Below are 22,584 nucleotides of genomic sequence, written 5' to 3' on the forward strand. Positions count from 1 at the left end.
ATAATGTCACTTCCTGTTAATGGCTTTTGTGGAATTGTAGTCTTTTTGGGGGGGAACTGAGCACATTCTAACAGGATGGAAAATTATTGCTGGGACATGGAGTATTTGATGAAAATAGCAGTTAAAAATATCAATTCTTAACTGTTGATAAGATGATAAAATTAACTTAACTGTTGTTCATCAAATTATTACCAAAATGAAAGGGGGAAGGCGCCTGGGTTGGATGGTTGTACTGCTGAATGCTTGAAGAAAGGTGGCATTTCATGGCCAAACACCTCTTGAAGAAGTTGATTACATTGCACTGCGGACACAATAAAATTGAGCGTGTGCCTCACCCAAAAGTTATCTAAAATACTAAATAATATTTGAAATGCATTTCAAAGAGGGTTAAATGATTGCAAGCACTTAAAGTAAATCATTAAAGTAGTTTTATATACATTTTGCAGATTTTAGAGAAAAAATTGCGTAAGAGGAAGATACAGACAGGAAATGTCGCTCCAAACAGAATCACCCAAATACTACACACTGTCCCTTTAAAAAATATTGAAAAATATTTTTTACATTTTCATCGGACATTGTGCCTAAAGTAGGGGCCTCTAACTCAATTGAGTTGGGGGTCTCTGAAGCTAGAATCCAGGTGAGGTTGGGCCAAATGTTTTCCACATAAACAACGATAAGAAAAACATCCTGCTGTTCTTAAAGGGACACTGCTTGATATTTGTCCACTAGATGTCGCTGTAATGTGTAGGACAACCAAAACTGAGTCCAAGGAAGACTACAAAATACAAATACTAAGTGAGAGCAAAAAGCAACCTTTGGGTTTCTTTTTTACCCAGCCTTTCACAAAGAAAGACAAAAATAAGTGAAGAAATAATTTTAATAAAGGAACAAAAAATAGTTAAGAAAGGAAGAAGAAAAGGAAGCAAAAGAGGAAAACAGGGTGAAAAAGAAAAGTGAGGGAAATTGAGCAAACAAGGAAAATTGATGAAAACGAAAGAAAAAATAAAGAAGGTGAAAAAAGAGGAATCAAAGAGAAAGACAAAAAGAGGGGAAAAGGCAATTTTCTCTTTTTTCTTTACATTTTTTGATTTTTCTATTTTCTTTCTGAGTTTTAATTTTGTCTTATTCGTTTTTCATCCTATTCTTTTCTGCTTCTTTTTTCTTTTTTTCTTGGGGCGGCATTAGCTCAGGAGATAAAGCGCTCCTCTTGGGATCAAGAGATCGCAGGTTTGAATCCCAGCTCCTCCGTGTTACATGTTGAAGTGTCCTTGGGTAAGACACTGAACCCCTAATGCCCCCAATGAGCAGGTTGACGCCTTGCATGGCTGCACGGTCGCTATTGGTGTGTGAGTGTGTGTGAATGGGTAAATGTGAAGCACATTGAAAAGCGCTTTATAAATGCAGATCATTTCATTTTCCTACTTCTCTTCTTTTGGTCACTGAGTCGCCATATTTTGTCTTCTTCTGTTTTCGGTGGCACGACATAACACAGCGACACACAGTGGGGAAAATAATACACACTGTTCCTTTAACTTTCATATTAAGGCGGGGACCTCAAACTACTATCCTGGAGGCCGCACTTGGCCCCCCGGGCCGCGAATTCAAAACCCCTGGCCTTGAATTGTTCTTTTACAAAAAAAAAGTATGTTGGGTCAAAATTATTAGAAACATTTCATAATTTCATCCAGTTTTTCAAAACGTGATTTTTATTTGCTTCTTTTCGGAAAAGTGTCGGGAGATCCGGGGTGCTAGTGAGCCTGCGCAGTGTGCACCGGAGCGGGCTGTCGGCTTGGGCGCATTGGAGGAAGCTGAGTTTCCGGCCGCTGCCAGCGACTACCGAACCCCCGAGAAAATACCAAAAAGGCCGGCTGGGGGTAACCGTGTTTTCTTACCAAACTGGGGGGCCCGGGTGGTGTTTTCAACAAGCGAGGGACTTGAACGATAAAACGGGAAAAGAGGCGGGAGCGAGCCTCGAACCACCGGCATGGCCAGGGACTACGATTACCTCTTCAAGCTGCTCATCATCGGTGACAGCGGTAAGGCGACGTCGGGGATGCGGCACGGGAAGTGGGCCTCTCCTCTTAGAACACGCGGGGGGATACTCCACAAAAACCTCCCGGGCCATATATTCCACCTTCATCGTTCCCTACCCTTTATGAAGAGCTTTTAGTTTGAATTTATGGAGTGTTAAGCAGGCCGCCGCCATGTTAGTGACAGGGCGGAGGTTGAGTGTCCGGGCTGGGCATGTCTGTCGATGAGGCCGGATGTCGCCTCCATAACAGACCCGTTTGGCCCTCCAATATTTGCGTGCTTACAACCTAAATACGTTAAAGTGATACTAAATGTATCAAATACATGTTTTAAAAGCCAATTTAAGCGTTTTAGCTTGTTTTTTTTATGCGTCGTTAGCCGTGGCTAGCATGAATTGAGGCTAGCATGTTTTGCATTGGGTCATGAAGCTAGCAAGTCATAATAGAATACAACAAGGATATTTATTATATTTTTTTGTCATCAGGAATAGTATTTGCTAATAATAAGTAGATTAGAAAAGGAATACTGCATTGCAGTCTTAAGTATCTGTAGGCAGGTACTATTCAAAGAAAGTCTCCTATACACTATTAAGGAAACTAACTAACTTCGTGATTTAACTTTTGAATTACATTTCAGTCGATTAATTTTCTGGTGGGTGCATGTTCAATATGTCGGTGATTTTCCAAATACCGTAAATTCCGGACTATAGAGCGCACCTGATCATAAGTCGCACCCACCACATTTTAAGAGGAAAACCGATTTTGTACATACACAAGCCCCACCTGTAAATAAGCTGCATGCGCCCACATTTAAACAACAAACAGAAAATTAACCCAAACCCCACTTCAAGTCCCGCGATTGAAATTAAATGTCCTTCATTAAAGTCCACAGTCCAAAAACCACAGCCGGCAAAATGAACGGAAAATGATACCGGTACTTAAGGTTTGATGCGGACCTGCAGAGTCCGGGTCCCGTTGAAAGTAATCCAAGGAAAAAAGTGTATATTTCCAAAGATAAGGGTGGGAAAAATATATCAGATGAACACATTTACTCACGGAACTCGTTTTTCTTTAACCAACTTTTTACCCCCTCTTCTTTCCTTGTCCGTCCCTCACCTTTAGCGGTCCCCACTTAAACTCGGCACCCCGCGTTCGTTCCGCCCCTCATTTTTCGTTCATCCGTGCAAAACATATCAGAATAAGTGTCTAAAATAAATACAAATAAATACATTACAAAAATATACAGATGCAAATACACATTATATATGGGTTACACATATTTTCAAAGAAAGACGGTACACCGAGAGAGTTTGCAAAGCTTTAATAATAATAATATAGCTTTGACAGGGCAGTTAATGGTAGCAACACTCGAGCGCCGCTAGCGGCCGTTAACCTGAAATGCATGTTTTTGGAATGTGGGAGGAAACCCACGCAAACACGGGGAGAACATGCAAACTCCACACAGGAGGTTCGATCTCACGACCTCAGAACTGTGCTGCACAAGCGATAACCACTGCCCCGCTTTGCTGCCCTGTAATTTTGATTATTAGAATAAATTTTAAAAAAGCCCCTTGTGTTAAAATCACCTCCAAGTAATTATTAATTCGTGTTATTGATTTGGGAATTGTGGAAAATCAAAAAGTTTGTTTTTAAGATTGATTCTAAACGATATTTCAAATGTAACTTATCCAAGGTTGGGTAGGGTTACTTTACCTGGATTACTTTCAATTACTTTTGGATTACTCCAATACCAAATATGCTAATAAAAGACTAAAGAAACTAAATACGAATAAAATTACTAAATTTTGTGCAGGCTTGGGGAGTAACGGAATACATGGAACGGCAAAAGTGATGTTGTCAAACTGTTTGGATTTATTTTCATTTTGTTTCTGTCGCATTTTATGTTCGTTTTGCCGGCGATCAAAGCCAGGAGAGAAAGCTTACCACATGTTGTGAGTCATCATTTTATTCATATTTAGTTTCTTATGTCTTTTATTAGCATATTTGGTATTGGAGTAATCCAAAAGTAATTGAAAGTAATCCAGTTCAAGTAACCCTACCCAACCCTGAACTTATCACCCAAAGCTATTGGATTTCAGCCACAATTTCCAATACTGGCACTTATTTAGAAGCAGCTTGTTTCCTCCTTTGCTTGTGTGATCAACACAACTCTTGGGTCTGCAGGAATTCTTTACTCTTTGTGTTGGACATGGAGAACCCGAAATTTGACTAAAGAAAATAATACAGTAAGAGTTTCTTTAAGTTTTAATTTAATGGGAGGTGTTAGCGAAACCGATTCTGGGCTGAAATATATAGTTTTCAGTGGGTATTGTAAGTATTCCCTGCAAGATACTGTACCTACGAGCGTTCGTAAGTTGCTTCAGTGCTATATTTTGTAAGTTTAAGGTTTAAATAAGCATGTTTAGGCTTTTATAGGTAACATATTGTTTTGTACGAAAAAAATAAACATTTCAAAGATAAATAAATTTAGTTTAACTTACTTTTGGAAGATGAGCTTCAAAAGTTAGGCGACTTCCTCCTCCGTGGTAAAAAATGGCCAAAAAAAGCGATCCAAGCATTTTCTCAACCGCATCAAGCGTTCTTATTTCACTTTCATTTCAAAAGAAACGGCTCGCCTCTTCTTTACACTTTACACCAACCATATTAAGATATTAAAAAAAGTAAAAATGTCAAAGTTCTTAGCGCTGTGGAGATACAGTATAGAATGTTTACACACGAACTAGGAAGAGGAAGCGGATTTCTTCTTCAGGGTGGATGCTGGGTGACCTCTCACAGCGCCACACGCCAGTAGTGGTGGAAAGAAGCACTACAGTAATATCCTGTACTCGGAAAAAGGAGCACACAATACAAAATCTACTGCAATGTCCGGATATTTTTCGACATCCCGAAAAAAAAGTTAGGGGAGCGTCCGTGTTTAAAAACAAAACAAAACAAAAAAAATGACAGAATGGATATTTTCCTCTATTGTTGCATTGAATAATATCCGTATCAGACAATACTCCGAGCAACAATATCGGTTTCATATTCAAAGTGAAAACTACTTAAATTATTTTGGACTCAGCCAGAAGAGCAGAATTATTTTCAGTTTCAGGACATGTGTGGTGTTTTTCGATTTGTGTTTACAAACTATATATATATATATATATATAACTATTTTTGTCGTAGATTTTTATTTCCAAATAGGTAAGAAATATCATCCAAACCATGTTTTAAGTATTGATTTTTTTCTTCATTAATCTCTATTCCCCAAACTAAAAAAAACATAGCACCATATAGGGTCTGGGATGTAAAATATACTAAAATACGGTTTTTACCTCTCCTGTAAGTCACCCAAAATAATACCTTGCACCTCTCAAGTAAATCTAAATTAGGAAGACACAACAAAAAATCCACAGAGAATCAGTACTGAAGTGTTTTGTGGGCTGGGATCCCCACATTCATTGTCCATCCTGAAACTGGCACAAGCCCACTAACCATCAGCACACTGATGCCAGTGTTCCATCAGCTGCACTTCAGAACCACGAGTGACTATCGCTATGGCGTGCAACTGAAAGACCTAAATTCAATGACTTCTGCCAATTTTCTATGCATAAACACACGCTTGTTAGTGTCTGCCAGATACTAGGGGGTTATTCAACTGCATCCTAGTGTTGATTTAGGACATACAAATCACTGGTGATTGGTGAATGTTCAGTTTCAGTCTTGTATGTTTAAATACTTATTGTTGTAAAGTATTTCTTTTTAAATATGAGAATTTTTCATTGGCACCTAGTCAAACATTTTGAGACGTTACTCCCCCAAAAATCTGCCTCTAGTCAAAAACCGCTCTTACTGGCCAAATAATTGGAGACCATAAAGGAAGCTGATACCTTTCTATAGAACAGAGCAATAAAGCACCAGCTGACAGTGCATAGTAGATAGTTAAGGCTCCACCCAAAATTCAACAATAGCGTTTGATTGGTGATATCCTAGTGTCCTACTCCGTACTTACTTGTACGCTAACTTACCTTGGTTGCAACAGATCACGACCTTGCCTCATAATCAATTTGTATTTTGTACATCAGTTTGTACATCAGTTTGAAAGTGCTTGAAATGTAAAGTTGTGTTTTCAAGGATTGAAAAGTGCTTGTAAATGCTTGAAATTGTCGACACGTTTCTCAAACAAGTCTGCTTAAAAACGACACCCGACACTGCTCTCTGGTGGCTTCGCTTTGTCGTTGCATTTATCCTTCCCTCGCGATGTACTGCAGCTGGCATTAGTTTGTAATGCATTGTCCTATGAAGCGTCGTTGCCCCCGATGCATGCTACACCGGAGCAGGGTACTATGAAATGTGGACTACTGCAAGTTTTAGATGGATAGACACTTAATTCATCGCCGTAGGGAAATTCACACTTAGCAGTATCTTTGTGTTGAAAAATAAAATAATAAGATAAAGATATGGAATACAAAAATACTCAATATAACGTTTTGCTATAGAGTATTTTAATAGTGCTACATAAAATACACACTGTAATAAAAATAGGGTAATATGGAAATGTGGGGGTGGGGTTTAATGTGGGCTTTTACTCCCCCGGGTAGAGTTAAAGAGCCTCATGGCATGAGGAAAAAATGATCTCCTCAGTCTGTCCGTGGAACAAGACTGTGACAGCAGTTTGTCGCTGAAGCTGCTCTTCTGTTTGGAGATGATGCTGTGTAGTGGATGTAATTATGTATCAATTATAGACATTTAATACGGGCCAAGCAAGACATTAAGGTAGTGTTTTCCCTGTAATAAATTGTAATGGGAAGAACTTCCTGCAGCTGAAAATGTAAGCGACATATTAGTGTCATTTTTACCCAACACCGATTTCTCTTTAAAAAAATATTTACTCAAGATAAAAAAAATCACCACAAGCAAGATAAAAAAAAAACACATGTGCAAATCACAGTTATCTTTGTGGTTCTGCAAAATACACAATTCACACTGAATTTCTTCTTTTAATGGTACTGGAGAAAATGGAAAATAGAGTTTGAAAGTCCTTAAAAAGTGCTTGAATTTGGCCACGAATAGGCTGTACAAAACCCAGTAAAAGATTATACTGGTTGTGTTAGTTTGAATTGTTTTTATAATTCTGATTTTCATCATTTACAAAAAAAAAAATCGACAACTCTATAAAAATACCCTTTTTTTTGAATAGCATTAATCCAAGGGATGAAAACTCACATTCTGCGTTGGGTTTGTTTTTGAGCCTCGTGCTTTAATTCCCAGCAAATTCGAATGGAATTAAAATGGATGTTTTTACTTTGCAAAAACGGCACCGTTGACGGGCTCAAGCATAATGCTGTCTTTCTGTTTTTGGCAGGAGTGGGGAAGAGCAGTCTCCTGCTTCGTTTTGCAGACAACACTTTTTCAGGTGGGTATTTTTGACTTTTGATAAACATCCAAAGATGACTGTTAAAGATCCACTGTGTATTCTATAGTGACCCCTATGGTGTCAAATACCGTAAATTCCGGACTATAAGCCGCTACTTTTTTCCCAAACGTTCAACCCTGCGGCTTATTCAGTGATGCGGCCAATTTATGTCATTTTTCTAACAGCTGCCAGCGGCGCTCGAGTTCAAGGCACATGACGCAGCTTACAAGCTAAACGCAATCGAACAGTCGGATAAAGGAGGAAACAGAGCTACTGCACGCAAACTTTACCTTGCGAGCGTGTTGCTAGCGTGTTTTGGAATAAGGGAGCGTGGGGCGACGTTTATATGACAAAGTTTCTTTCCCGTACTAAAGGAGGGCAGCTTTGACGACGACAGTTATAGGGAGAAAGATGAGAACGTTTTACCGTGATTTCTATACGTACGGTATGTTCTTTTTAACAGACACTTTAACCGTATTGCGAGCGTCTTGTTAGTAGCGTTTTGCTACCCTTCACAGGCACGGTTTGGGATGAAAGTTATAATATTATTATTAAAGCTTTGAAAACTCTCTCAGTGTACCGTCTTTCTTTGTAAATATGTGTAACCATGTATTTGCAACTGTATATTTTTGTCATGTATTTATTTGTATTTATTTTGGACACTTATTCTGATAAGTCTTGCACTGACCAATTAAAAAGAAGGGGCGTAACAGACGCTGGGGATGACGGGAAGTGGGGACCGGTAAAGGTGAGTGTTTGTGGACACGGCAGACAAAGGTGGATATATATTTTTCCCACCCTTACTTTTGGAAATATACACTTTTTTTTCCTTGGATTACTTTTAACGGGACCCGGACTGTGCAGGTCTGCATCAAATTTTAACTACCGGTATCATTTTCCGTTCACTTTGCCGGCTGTGGTTTTTAAACTGTGTACTTTATCTCATCTCATCTCATCTCATTAGCCGTACCGCTTATCCTCAGTAGGGTCACGGGGGGGCTGGAGCCCATCCCAGCAATCATCGGGCAATGGGCAGGGGACACCCTGAACTGGTTGCCAGCCAATCGCAGGGCACACAGGGACAGACAACTCATTCGCTCATTCACACCTAGGGACAATTTGGACCGGCCAATTCACCTGAAATGCATGTTTTTGGAATGTGGGAGGAAACCGGAGTGCCCGGAGGAAACCCACGCAAGCACGGGGAGAACATACAAACTCCACACAGAAAGTCTGGAGCTGGATTTGAACCCACGACAGGTTCCCATGACATGAACTGTGCCGCACAAGCGCTAACCACTGCGCCGCCGTGCTGCCCCTGTGTACTTTATGTTCAGTTAAAATCGCGGGACTCAAAGTAGGGTTAGGGTTAATTTTGTGATTGTGTTACATGTTTTAATGTGGGCGCATGCGACTTATATACAGGTGCGGCTTGTGCAAGTACAAAAGCGGTTATCCTCTTAAAATGTGGTGGGTGCGGCTTATAATCAGGTGCGCTCTATAGTCCGGATTTTACGGTATTTCGTTCACTTAAAAAGAAATACTTGATTCAAACAAAAAGCTGCTTTTCAGAGGCTGACACGTTTCGCTGCCATCCTACTAATATGGATGTTACAATGCCAATTTTGCAGACTTAGCATTTTCTTAATGGTGCTTTAAGGCTGGTTTATCCACTACTTACCTACTACAGCTATGTCATGCATGAGATTGTTGTTGAGTCATATGATTCAGGCATCCGCTACTTTGCTCTCACAAGCTTTTACGAGCGATTATGTCACTAGTTTTCCTTGCTAGTCACTCGCGTTAGCCAATTTTCTGTGACCTGTGGGTGATTGCTAGTCGCTGTTGTTATCGTTAGCTGCTGCATGTAAATAAATGAATAAAGCCTGCTGTGTCTTTCAGTTTTAACTTACCATGCTCAAGAACTTCGTTAAGTCCCATCGTTTTGGGACCTGACGCTCAAATTCTGATGCCAAGATGCATTCATTTTTTTTGCAGGTAGCTATATCACCACAATCGGAGTGGACTTTAAGATCCGGACGGTGGAGATCAATGGAGAGAAGGTGAAATTACAGATCTGGGATACAGCGGGACAGGAGCGATTTCGCACCATCACATCCACGTGAGTTGATATGACACCAAAACATATTTTTTCGTGAGGCTCTTGTTTTGAAAACTAAGTCCGTAAATGTGCTCTGGCTAATTACATGAAGCAAGCATCGCCGTGAAGCCTCTGTACCCGCAGGGTGGAATTCCCCACTAAAACGTCGCTGTCAGTTCTAGTACAATATGTCTCTGTCACATGTTGGGCTCTGACAAATTGGCTCCTTTTACATAATGTATACATTATTGTAAAAATATAAAACAACACTCTGGCACCAGAAGTGCCTTTTTTTATAACATTTAATTCAAATGTTTAAAAGTTCCCTTTCTAACCAAAACCGCTGAAATGATTATTGTCTTATTTTCTTCCAGTAGTACATCTAATTCCCATACAGCGCTTTAAACAATCGTTTGTAAGATTTAATTATCTAAAAATGACTGGGTGTAGGAAAACACATTATTCTCCTAATATAATACTCATTCTCACACAACCTAATAGAATTAAATTGCTATCCAGATTGTTAACAACCGTTTCATGAGATTTCTGGCTTTTGTTGCTACATTTATAAAAAAACAAGAAGAAACAGAACATGAATTTTATGTGGTGGTTAAATTTTAGTTGGCGTACTTAAATAGTGGTAGTTAATATTGGAGTACTCTATTAAAGCCTTAACATAATCTTGTAAAAGGCAATATTTAAAAAGTCAAGTCATTTTTATTTATGACGCCCTTATTCACAAGGAGTCTCAAAGGGCTGCACAGACCACCGATTATTGCAAACCACAGACTGTTATGACACCATTCCCCGATCTAAAACCTACACGAGGGCAAGGGAAAACTCCAAAACCTCAACATGAGGAAAATGAAGAAACCTTGAGAAGGAATCACACGTGAAGTAATCCCCCTTCCAGGATGACCGGGCTGCAATGGATGTTGCGTAAACAATAAAAATAAAATATAATATAATTAAAGTATTCCAAATCAAAAAATCAACTACTATATGTCATGTTTTGGTAGGCAGTTAAAATATGTTTATCTTTTTTTGACTTGAAGCCTATTCAATACCCGTTGAAATTACTTTTTGCCACATTTCCAGTTGTCCAAATTGTACATGTTTTGTGAAGAATAAATAACTAGTGAGACACAATTCATGTGAGATTTAATACTGAAGAAATGGGAGGTATACAAATAAGTTTGGTTATTGTATCAGCAGGCTATGCTTAGCTTGCATAGCAAATTTTGTCAAAAACATTTCATGGCTTTCAGCCAAAAAGTACCATTTAATCTTAGTACACCAGAGCATTTTCACGTGTTACATTTGTTGAGACCGAGGTGGTTTCGGCAAACCTTTTTAGAATTTTCTTTTCATTTATTGAGGCCAAAGAAATGCCATGTGCAACTGCTGATTGATTCGTCTGCTCAGGACCGATTTGTCCACCTCAGCTGTGGATCCCTACAGCTCCTCCAGAGTCACCTGCACTATGCTTGTTCACTGCTCAAACAGACACCGCACAAAAAAAAAAAAAAAAAAAACAACTGAAAACTCATGCCAACACTACCTCATACGAATATAATGTTACTCATGTCTTGTTCTTGCACATGCCGACTGCACTACGTTTAATGCTCAAATTGCACAATGTCTGACCATTTCCTGTTTCTGCACTATGATGTCTATGTTTGCACCAATGCATATGCTGACTATTCTTGCACTATGATGACTTTGCACCAAATGCAATATTGCACAACCGTTACGATACCAACGTTATCACGACAACCCTGTATGTAACATCCCACATGCCGACATTTCTTGTGTAAATACCATGTAAATTATAACTATAGCCTTATCCCCCTTGTCTTATAACATTATCTTCTCTGTCCCTTTATCTTCTTGCTCATACCTCACTATGAATGTGTAAAACTGGAGTGTCATGCCCAATTTCGTTGTCACAATATGTTAGCCCATTTGTAGCAATGACAATAAAGGTATATTCTATTCTATTCTATTCTATTCTATTCTATAGGCTTCTTGGCTGCATCTTTGATTATTGCTTTTCTGTAGAATTGGATGATGTGCACTCTTTTTTTAAATATATATTGTTTCGGTTTTAAACTTTTTTACCCTGTATTTTGGAGCTAGCTGGTATGCCACTTGTTCTCCTTAATGCAATCTATGAGCGAAACAAGCCTTTGAAAATATCCAATAGCAGGTGCATAAATTAGGTTTGATATCACACGGGGCAGGGTGACTTTGTCCTTATCACTTATTTAGGTCAACATTGTGTTATCCAGAAATCATACCGGCACTCGTAGATTTATTTGGGTAATTTGACAAGAAACCGTTCTTTCTGCTGATGTTCTGAAGCTGCAGTTGTCCTTGGACGCTATCGTACACTTTGGGCATGTTCAGACAACTGCGTGTACCCGTTGCCGCTGACACACCACACGAAACGTACATGCTGAGGCAAACAAAAGGGTCTTTGTGTTTGTTTGGCACTGCGCGACCAAATCGGGGCTGGTTGGCCGGCTTGCCGTTTGAAGCTCCAGCTCCAGCTGCAGGTTGACTTTCAACCGGCCACCACTGTAATCATTTGTTTATCGCTGATACAGTTCAGACGTTGTTTCCCTTAGCTGTACTCCCCTGCGAAACACTTTCCACTGTTGCTGAGATGCCTCTAGTCCAGCGGTTGGGAATTGTTTTGACCCCAAGAGCCATAAAACCTAAAATATATTATTTTTAAAAAGAGAGCCACACCTTATATTTTAAGACACAATTTTTAATAAACTGCCAAAAACGCTCTCCAGACAGAAGCACATTTTATTTCACTATGTGTCCTCTGATGATTTAATCAAATCTATGAAATAATAATGCCTATGTCCCATATCAATAATATTCCACTTAAAATCTGTCTCCCTTCCTCAGTTAAGGTGTGGAAGCTCATTTTGACCGTCATTTTGTCCTAAATAATGGTTTCAAAACGAGGTGCAAGCAAAGTTATTTTGCAAATATACCACCAAATACTGCAAACTAGAAGGATATAGTCATGTTTACCTTCAGCGCAGTGAGAGATGGAAGGGGTGTGCCTTGTGCTGTGTCCAAAGATCCTCCCACCTCTACAGCTCACTCAATCCAATTGCTTTGAGTAGTTTGTCTGGCATTTTCACCTATTTACAGTTGGTTTTGTTTTCATCATAAAGTATCCCAACAGTGAACATATATAGTTTAATGAGCTTCCATTTAAAGGATTTCTCAGCGATATACAGTATTGCCAAATTGGAGTAAGTTGGTGTGACACACTGACTGTAAAATGTATTCGAAAAGTGCACTGGACTTAACCATCCTTTCCTCAGTGTTGCCTTGGTTTCGGATGTACCAAAATCAGGATCCAATCCCTGGACTTTGCAAAGCCACTGAGAAATGTATTGCGATCACATTTTATCAACAGAGTCAATAATGGCTTTCGAGACCCCTGCTCTGGTTTAAATTGTATACACAGTCACATTTAGATATTTACTCATGAATAGTTATTTTTCATTGTTGGTTTTAGTTCCCCTGTGTTGAGTCGAGTGCTAACGGCAACTGTTTTCCCTTTGTGTTCAGGTATTACAGGGGAACGCACGGGGTCATCGTGGTGTATGACGTCACGAGCGCGGAGTCGTTTGTCAACGTCAAGCGATGGTTACATGAAATCAACCAGAATTGTGACGACGTGTGCCGAATATTAGGTGAGTGGCGGCATGGCCAAGGCACTAAGGCAGAGGTGGGCAACCTGGTCCTCATGCATGTTGTTGGAGGATTCTTTTCTTCATTTCTGGTAATTCCAATCATCAAGATCAATTACAAGCTATTGCAGGCTTGCCAACGAGCTGATCATTTGCATTGCCTGAGTTGAAGAACAGGCCCCTCCAAAAACATGCAGGACATGCAGCCCTCTAGGACCTAGTTACCCACCCCTACACCAAGGGATCACTCAAGTTGGTTTCGCTTGGTTTGACTTTAACTCACTGTAATTATTCTACTTTTAAAAAGGTTTAGCTGCCATTCCTTTATTTTTTATGTCTTTACTTTTAGATAAAACTGCACTCTTGAAAAGAAAATTATTATTTAATCTTTGTTTTTCTTGAGTGGCCTTTTAAAATATTGAGTTGATGTGCTCTATAAATAAACCACCTTTGGTTGATATTTATGCTGTAGTTGAGATTTGTGGGTGGTCTTTTAAAATGCGTTTCCATGCATCAATTATGAGGGGAGAAATTGCAAAAGCTCAAAAATAATTGACGCCACCCATAAACGTAAATTGCTTTAGTGAGACCACATGCTGGGATTAAGTTATTTTTCTTAGTAGACAAGAAAATGGTCTGACCACATCAGTTTAGGATAGTAACAAGATATTAACACATAATAAACCTATATACTGTATTTACCTTCTTTTTTTCCTGATCAATAATGAACAATTGGTTAAAAAGTGGTTAATGCAGTATGAGGATATTTCCCCCATAAATTCTGTGGGCTAAATTGTTATTTCACAGCATCAGATTTTGTCGGATTCCAGTTATTTCTCTGGCAATAATGAGATTTCTTTTGTATTGGGTATGAGTGTCCTGATGTAACTTTATCACTTTCAATACAATGCCATATTTCATCCCAAATTATTGCCTCATAGCTATATTATCCGCTTCTATGCCAGTAGGAATCATGCAAGTTTGTTATATCAAATTTAAGATTGCCGAAATTTAAATTTAGACTTTTGAAGTTCCTGCCACGATTTGATTCTAAATTACATTATCAAAAAAAACATGCTAAGTATTGATTAGGAAGTGAATGAACTCCTTGTATTTGAACACCATTATTGGAGGATTTGGTTGAAATTTTAAAAAATCCAATTCAGTAATCCCTCGTTTATCGTGGGGGTTAGGTTCCACAATGAAGCCATCGTGATTGGCAAAATCTGCAAAGTAGAAACATGTGTCTTTTTATAATTATTATAGGATTAAAACGTCTTCAATGCATATATATATATATATATATATATATATATATATATCAAAGAACAAGATGTTAATATGGGGTAAAGCATTCCTTTAATGAATAAAAGTACTGTATACTTAAAACATTAATTTATTTATGATCGATAATAAGGAGGTAGAGCGCTCGTTTTGGGATCAACAGGTCACAGGTTTGATTTCCAGGTCCTCCGTGTTATATGTCGAAATGTCCTTGGGCAAGTCACTGAAACCCTAATGCCCCCGACAGCAGGTAGTGTGTAAAAAAAGGGAAAAGTGTGAAGCACATTTTAAAGCGCTTTGGAGAGGTCTTCATTGACTTGAAAAGCACTATATAAATGGAGAAGATTTACATATCCGGGACTGTTTAGCCAATCATAATGCAGAACACAATGCACGTAGCGAAACCATCAAATGTTAACCGCATATCACTTCACTGTTTATTTATTTCTTTTTTCTTCTTTTTTTTCAACTGATATTAAACCAATATCTGATGTTATGGGAAACCAACAATGGTGCGCAGGCGCAATAATGCATTGGTCGGAACGTTTTTATGGAAGGTTTTGTTGCCTTTTGTTTTCAGTGGGCAACAAAAACGACGACCCCAATTCCAAGGTGGTGGAGACCACGGACGCACAGAAATTTGCCGAGCAGATGGGCATCAACCTGTTTGAGACCAGCGCCAAAGAAAACATCAACGTGGAAGAGGTAAAGCCAACACAACACGTATCCCGAACTGGGTCCTCCACTCGGTTTTTGATTATTCAATCAATTATTTCGAACATGAGGAAAAATTCAAACAACAAAATCAATGTAACATTTTCAAAAAGAAGTAGGAAGAAGCATATGTTTATTTAATCTTACCCCTTCAACTTGCTGATGGTTTCTCACAGCTAGATCTCCTGTGTTTACATATACCAATGCCCTCATGAATATACTTATTTGCATAGGTTCAGATTGCCAGACACAAGAGAATTATTATTAATAATTAAAAAGTGTATTTAAAAAACATATGTAGATAATAACTTAAGCCTTTCATTTTCCCTGTACCCTGTGAAAATCATGCAATTTTTTGAACTCGGTCATGCTCGGACATCGCTCGAGCTCCGCATTGACCCGCCCCACAGCTTTACACTATATATAGAAATTGAAAACTGTTTTAATATTGTGAAGACACAAATATGTGTTAATTATTTCCGGCCTTGAAACAATAATCCCTCCCTCTGTTAAAAACAATTTTTGGAGGTTTCCAGGTTTGTGGCGTTTTAATGTGAACCAGATCAGTTGATTTTATTTAATTGTGTGCTCTTTGGAACCGGCATGATGAATTATCCTTAAAGCTCTCTTTCGCCATATTTATATAGATTATAGTGTACATTTTAAAGTGTTGCCCCAAACTCCTGCAGCGTAATTTAAATATGGAAAAAACAGTGTGTTGTAAATAATGCAAAGTGAGTGTGTTGCGACTTATTTGTGAAATTATTTACACATTATTATATAAATAGGTTTCAAATATTTATTACCGGTGTATCATTTAAAATGTTAGTACCACTCTAAACAACAAGAGGGCGCTCTCGGCCTGTGTTCATACAGTAGGTTCAACCTTGGCCGTCATGTGCTGAAAAATGCTCCCTTGGGTGTAATACCAAGGCTTTTGTACACCAATAAAAATGGAAAGTCATTTTTTTAGCATATATTTATTTAAATACACATTAAAAGAACTTAAATGGAGTTTTCTAAAATCAGAAATATTGAATTTTAATTGCTGTGTTTGTTACGTTCCTCATTTATGTGGATTATGAAACTTGGGGACATTTTTTTTGAATGTCATATCTTTCAAAATTGTGAAAAAAAAAATCTTCATTATTTTACAATTTTTTTTCACTCAACACAGGCTGTAGCTAAAAATAGAACTTTGCGACTTTTGGCTGAGCCAGTCACATGTTTTTCCTTCTTTATAATGCATTTTTTTTGGCTAATGCGATTTATAATCCGGAGCAATGTATAGTCTGGAAAATACGTTAAATCAAGAGAAAATGGAGTTTTGTTCTTAAACTTGAGCGCGCGGCTTTTAATCAGATGCGCTCTGTGGTCCGGAATCTACGGTATTCATTGAACTGATCCCTCTGTATTTGGGTTGACTTCTGGATTGATCCTTTAGATGTTCAACTGCATCACGGAGCTCGTGCTTCGCGCCAAAAAAGAAGTGCTGGCCAAGCAGCAGCAGCAGCAACAGAACGACGTCGTCAAACTCACTCGCAACAGTAAACGCAAGAAAAAGTGCTGCTAGCCAACGGACTCGCTCGATCCAAATTCAAGATTTAAGAAATATATGCTAAAGATTAAAAGACAAAATATGTGTCCTTTTCGGACAAAATAATCATGAAGAAATATATGTACAGATTTTATTATTGCAAAAGTCGCGTCAGGAGTCTTATCTGGAATCGAAGGGCAGTTTTTTGGGGGTTTCCTTTCTGAAAGGATCTGCAAGATGACAATTGACTGCCACCCGTTTCCATTCTTCGTTACAAATGTAGTCGTGTCTCACCTTCCTCACCGCGCAGGAGAGGAGAAGAACTTTCTCATCATGAAATGTTCGTTTTATCCCCTCCGAGTTGTGTGGATGGAGACTCGTCTCACAGCAAGAAATCAAAATGCAATCCGAGCACGTATGCGGTGCCGTTAAAACGAATCGATAATCGAATCCGTTAGGACGAAATGTATTTTTTCTAATTTGCCAATCTTCCTGGTGAGTGGTGCGGAGTCGAGATCCTTTTGGATTTGACTTCACACTCGACGGACTGCGCAGAAGAGGAGTCAACTACTTCAATCTTATTATGCTTTCCGGTGTCTTTTACTTACTTTGAATTATGCCACATTGTTGCCGTAGTAACACCGTGGTTAAGGGTCCTATAGCAATTATCCTTATACTAGTACACCTTATTCAAGTTGAGACATTTTGGCTGGGCGCCTCCTGTTGGTTTTCCAGGGGCCTCCAACACTCCCCTATGCCCTGCTTAGCGTTGCTATTAGGGGGGTTGGCCAGTGCTACTCGGGCTTCCACTTTTTGTTTTTTGGGAGATAAACAAAAGTTTAATCATCACTTGAACTGATCTGATCTGGCTTATAAAACCATTACGTGTATGTATGTATAGATATGTGTGTTTATATTCAACACATTACAACCACACGCCAAAACGAGACCGCAACGTGTTTTCGAAAACACTCATCTGTGGTCTGCTGTACACTGGAGAAAGAAAACGAAAGTTTTGCCCGTATCAAGTTGAATCCACATCTACTCTTTGACGAGGAATAAACGATGAGCTCATTTGTCAGTGACTTGTGGCCTGACTTCATTTTCAACCTGTGTCTATTTTTGGATTCTGTGAATAAAGTGTGAAAGGAAATGTATACTGGTCTATTTTGTTGTTTTTTTGCACATGTTCTGTTACTTGAACACACTAAATTGTGTGTAACAATCCACTACTTTGTATCTTTTGAGTGAACACAAATAAATGTTTAAAATTAGATAGATAGATAGATACTTTCTTCATCCCCGTAGGGAAATTCACACTTCCAGCAGTATCCTTGTGTTGAAAAATAAAATAATAAAGATATAGAATACAAAAATACCCAATATAACATTTTGCTATAGAGTATGGAAAATACACACTGTAATAAAAATAGGGTTGTATGCAAATGTGGGGGTTGGGTATAATGTGGGCGTTTACTCCCCCGGGTGGAGTTAAAGAGCCTAATGGCATGAGGAAGAAATCTCCTCAATTATTAGAAATTTTGAAAAGCAGGCTGGTTTGTTAGTGTGTTAAAAAAACAACAGATTTAAGGCTAAACTATAAGTTTTGGATCCCAAATTCCTGATGACCAAAGTTTGGATATGAGGGGTTAGATCAGTGATTTTCAACCACTGTGTCGCGGCACACTACTGTGCCGTGAGAAATGATCCAATGTCACTTTTTATGAATCATTTTCTGCAAATATTATGTCATTGTCAAGTGTCTGTGCTGTAAAAACAGGGGCTATTATAAATTATATTGTAATTAAAGATACTGCTCAGTGTCATTTTACTAGATTTTCTGCTAGTAGTGTGCCGCGAAATTTTTCCAATGTAAAAAAAACAACGTGCCCTGGCTCTAAAAAGGTTGGAAAACACTGGGTTAGAGTATAGGGTTATGGAGGGAATTCGGGTTGTAGTGGGGGGCAGGTTAGGAGGAGTTAGTCGGGTTTATAGTAACGGTTAGGGGTTTAGGGTTGGGGTTTCTAAGGGCTAAATTATGATTAGGGGCTTTGGGGTCACGGAGTGGGTGGGGTAAGGCTAGGAGTCTGGGTTTAGAAGTGACTTAGGTTGGAAGAGTTGGTTTAGGGTTGGAGTTAGGAAAGGGCAAGGTTGGGTAGAATTGGGTTAAGAGCTAGGGTTAAATTAGGGAGTTAGGGTTTTGAAGGATTTAAAGTTGGGGTTATGGTTAGAGTTTGGGTGTTGTTTTAGGGTATGGTTTAAGGCGGGTAGGTTTGGGGAGTTTCGGATTGGGTTTATGGTCAGCGGGATTGGGTTGAATTAGGGTTAGGCGATTAGTGTTGGGTTGGCAGTTTGAGTGAAAGGGGTTGGTTTAGGGTAGGGCTTAGGGGTGCTTATGGTTAAGGGTTTTAGGTTAAATTAAGGTGGGTTCCTGTTTAAGGATTTTAAAGTAAGTCAAATAATCTTTGGACGAGTCCCAAAGTACAGTGGGACCTCGCTACTTCGCGGTTGTTTTGGTCCCCATTAACTGGGTCTAAAAAATAATAATAATAATATTTTTTAATTTTTTTTTTTTTTTTTAAGCATTTTTGAAGGGGCGTCGCTACTTCGCAGATTTTCACTTTTCGCGGGTGGTTTTGGTCCCCATTAACCGGGTCTAAAAAAATTATAATAATAAAATATATATATATTTATTTTAGCATTATTGAAGGGGCGTCGCTACTTCGCAGATTTTCACCTTTCGCGGGTGGTTTTGGTCCCCCCCATAAACTGGGTCTAAAAAATAATAATAAAATAAAAGAATTTAAAAAAAAAAATGTAAGCATTTTTGAAGGGGCGCCGCTACTTCACGGATTTTCACTTTTCGCGGGTGGTTTTGGTCCCCATCAACTGCGATAACCGAGGGATTACTGTACAAACAATTAGCAGCTGAAAACACAATGTGTTATTAGCTTACTTGTGTGTGTTTAGAGAAACAATTCTCTGAAAAGTGCACGAGAAATATCTGGAATAGTTGGGAGTGTTTTCCAATTGCATTCAATGCAGTTACGTAAGCGAGGAATGCAAAGCTTCACTCAGCACAATGAACACACCAAAACAACAACAAAAATGTGTTTTTCTGTGTCACCCAACATAATGCAGTCACAATTCCACTAGCGGTTATTAATCGTAACTAAATCTGTAAACAGCTTCTGAAATTCAAGAAAAACAACTACAAAGATACCCAGTTGTTCTTTTGTGTTGAATGAAAAACTCAAATAATTAGCTGCTATGTTTCATGAAAAGAAACCCAAAACAAAGGTGACTCGCATTTGCCAAATCGATGTCGGATGTATGATGTTTTACGACACATGCCAAACAAGTACTTGGAAAAAATGTATTTTTATTTTTTTTTAATAAGGCACTCTTCATAAAGAGTCATGAATGGCTTCATCAATATAAACAAAGCAGACAGACACAAGTATTCCAGTTGAAGGATGCTACCATTGTCATTCACAACCACTAACATGACGTCACGCTGTTAACAGAACTAACTAAAGGCTACAACTTATAACATAAAAAAAGAGAAATGAAAATCAAATGATTGCAGCAGGAAGTACAAATTGATTTTAGGGTTGATTCCTTCGCGTTTCTGTGCTCAGTAAATCAAAACAGGGCTTGTTATGATTTTTAACCAAACGTCTATTTGTTTATTTTGATTTTTTTGGATCAGAGGTGTCAAACTCATTTTCACTGAGGACCACATCAAGTCTTCAAAGGTCCTGATGCAACTTAATGTAATTATGTAAAGTAACGCTGAATGTATTGGATAGTCAAGTCACAAACATTACAGTTGCATTGAAAAATTTCACCACACATATTTAATCTGTTAAAACCAAATACAGTGATACCTCTACATAAGAGCTAATCGAGATACGAGATGTCTTTCTATCAAAAATTGTGCCCGACATGAGAAAATCCAAGTCACAAGAATTTCCAGACATTACCACTCAAAACTCGGAGCTCTAAAGTTATTTTCTTATCATATCATTACTTATTTTTTATATTCTACTTCTATTTGATTCTGTTTTAATTATCAGGAAGATGTGTTTTGTAGCTATTTGGGGTTAATTTGATTACTTTTTGGAGGCTAGGAACGAAATAATTGGTTTTCAATTATTTCGTATTGGGAAATTTCGCTCGAGATACAAGTAGATCGATAGACACTTTATTCATCCCCGTAGGGAAATTCACACTTCCAGCACTATCCTTGTGTTGAAAAATAAAATAAAAGTTATGGAATACAAAATACCCAATATAATGTGTTGATATAGAGTATTCAAATAGTGCTACGTAAAATACACACTGTAATAAAAATAGGGTAATATGCAAATGTGTGGGTTGGGGTTTAATGTGGGCTTTTACTCCCCCGGGTGGAGTTAAAGAGCCTTATGGCATGAGGAAGAAATGATCTCCTCAGTCTGTCCGTGGAACAAGACTGACAGAAGTCTGTCGCTGAAGTATTGCTATATACAAACATTATCCGGGATTTAATTAATGTCCTATCTAGAGGTATCGCTTGTATAGCATAATGACAGAATGCCGTTTGGCATTTCTAAGATCATTTATTTCTCAATTCCACTTGTTGACACAGATATACCCGCGTGCAGTGGTGCTGAGCCATCGCTTCAAAGATATCTTACTCAACGGGCATTGTGGGAAATGTAGTTTTTGGTCAAAGATCTTCTGGCATGTTTATTTTTAGAGGCTCAAACATTTTAGACGCTCAAAATGAGTTTGACACACATGTTCTGGATTGACAACTGCGACCATTTTGGATCAATTTTACAAAATGGCATCTTGCCACATTTCTTCAGTTCCCGTAACATATACAAAAGTACGAAACAATAACTAAAAAAGAAGAATATTCAAAATATGTGAATGTTCTTTTTTAGATATACAGTGGGAAAAATTTGTATTTAGTCAACCACTAATTGTGCAAGTTCTCCCTTTTGAAAATATTACAGATGCCTGTAATTGTAAACCTCCACCATGAGAGACAGAATGTGGGTAAGAAAACAAATCACATTGTATAATTTTTTTTGCAAACCATGGTGACAAAGTATTTGGTCAATACCAAAAGTCCATCTCATTATTTTGTTATGTACCCTTTGTTGGCGATAAAGGAGGCCAAACGTTTTCTGTTACGCTTCACAAGCTTTCCACACACGGTTGCTAGTATTTTGGCCCATTCCTCCATGCAGATTTCCTTTAGTGATGTTTTGAGCATGTACCCCGGGAGAACAGATCTTAAACTCTCTCTGCAGATCTATGGGGTTGAGATCTGGAAAGTAGCTAGGCCACTCCAGGACCAAAGCCACTCCTTTGTTGCCATGGCTGTGTGTTTGGGATCACTGCCATGCTGAAAGATCCAGCCACGTCTCCTCTTCAATGCCCTTGCTGATGAGATATTGACTCAAAATATCTCGATACATGGCCCCATTCATTTATTTACACGGATTAGTCGTCCTGGTCCCTTTGCAGAAAACGGACCCAAAGAAAGATATTTCCACCCGCATGCTTCACATTTACTTACTTATTGCATATTCAGTCTTCCCAGCCTGGTGCAGGTCTTCCGTTTTGTCACTAGTGTCATTCGACAGCTCTTTAAACTTGGCCATAGTAGACTTTTGGAGTGTGACTGACTGAGGTCGTGGACATGTGTCTTTTACGCCGATAATGAGTTAAAACTGGTGTCATTAATACAGGTAACGAGAGGAACCATGTTAGAAGAAGTTAGA

General features: G+C 38.6%; 1 protein-coding gene across 1 annotated transcript; it reads left to right on the forward strand.

The window, feature by feature from the left end:
• Positions 1 to 1,754: 1,754 nt before the first annotated feature.
• On the forward strand, positions 1,755 to 17,961 carry rab35b (RAB35, member RAS oncogene family b). The gene is made up of 6 exons (XM_088336915.1): positions 1,755 to 2,036; positions 7,396 to 7,446; positions 9,445 to 9,568; positions 13,148 to 13,272; positions 15,134 to 15,258; positions 16,712 to 17,961. The coding sequence occupies exons 1-6, from the start codon at positions 1,985 to 1,987 to the stop codon at positions 16,838 to 16,840; spliced, it is 606 nt and encodes a 201-aa protein (XP_088193041.1). The 5' UTR covers positions 1,755 to 1,984; the 3' UTR covers positions 16,841 to 17,961.
• The last annotated feature ends 4,623 nt before the right edge of the window (positions 17,962 to 22,584 follow it).

The sequence above is a fragment of the Urocampus carinirostris genome, chromosome 5 (genome assembly GCF_059441175.1).
Source record: "Urocampus carinirostris isolate Australia breed hairy pipefish chromosome 5, RoL_Ucar_1.0, whole genome shotgun sequence".
Classification (NCBI taxonomy): Eukaryota; Metazoa; Chordata; class Actinopteri; order Syngnathiformes; family Syngnathidae; genus Urocampus; species Urocampus carinirostris.

Bases quoted from the DNA above. Each gene is read 5' to 3' on its own strand.
- rab35b (XM_088336915.1), top strand. From the start codon at position 1,985: ATGGCCAGGGACTACGATTACCTCTTCAAGCTGCTCATCATCGGTGAC. The intron at 2,037-7,395 runs GTAAGGCGACGT...TGTTTTTGGCAG, and splicing joins GCTCATCATCGGTGACAGCG to GAGTGGGGAAGAGCAGTCTC. The intron at 15,259-16,711 runs GTAAAGCCAACA...TTGATCCTTTAG, and splicing joins AAAACATCAACGTGGAAGAG to ATGTTCAACTGCATCACGGA.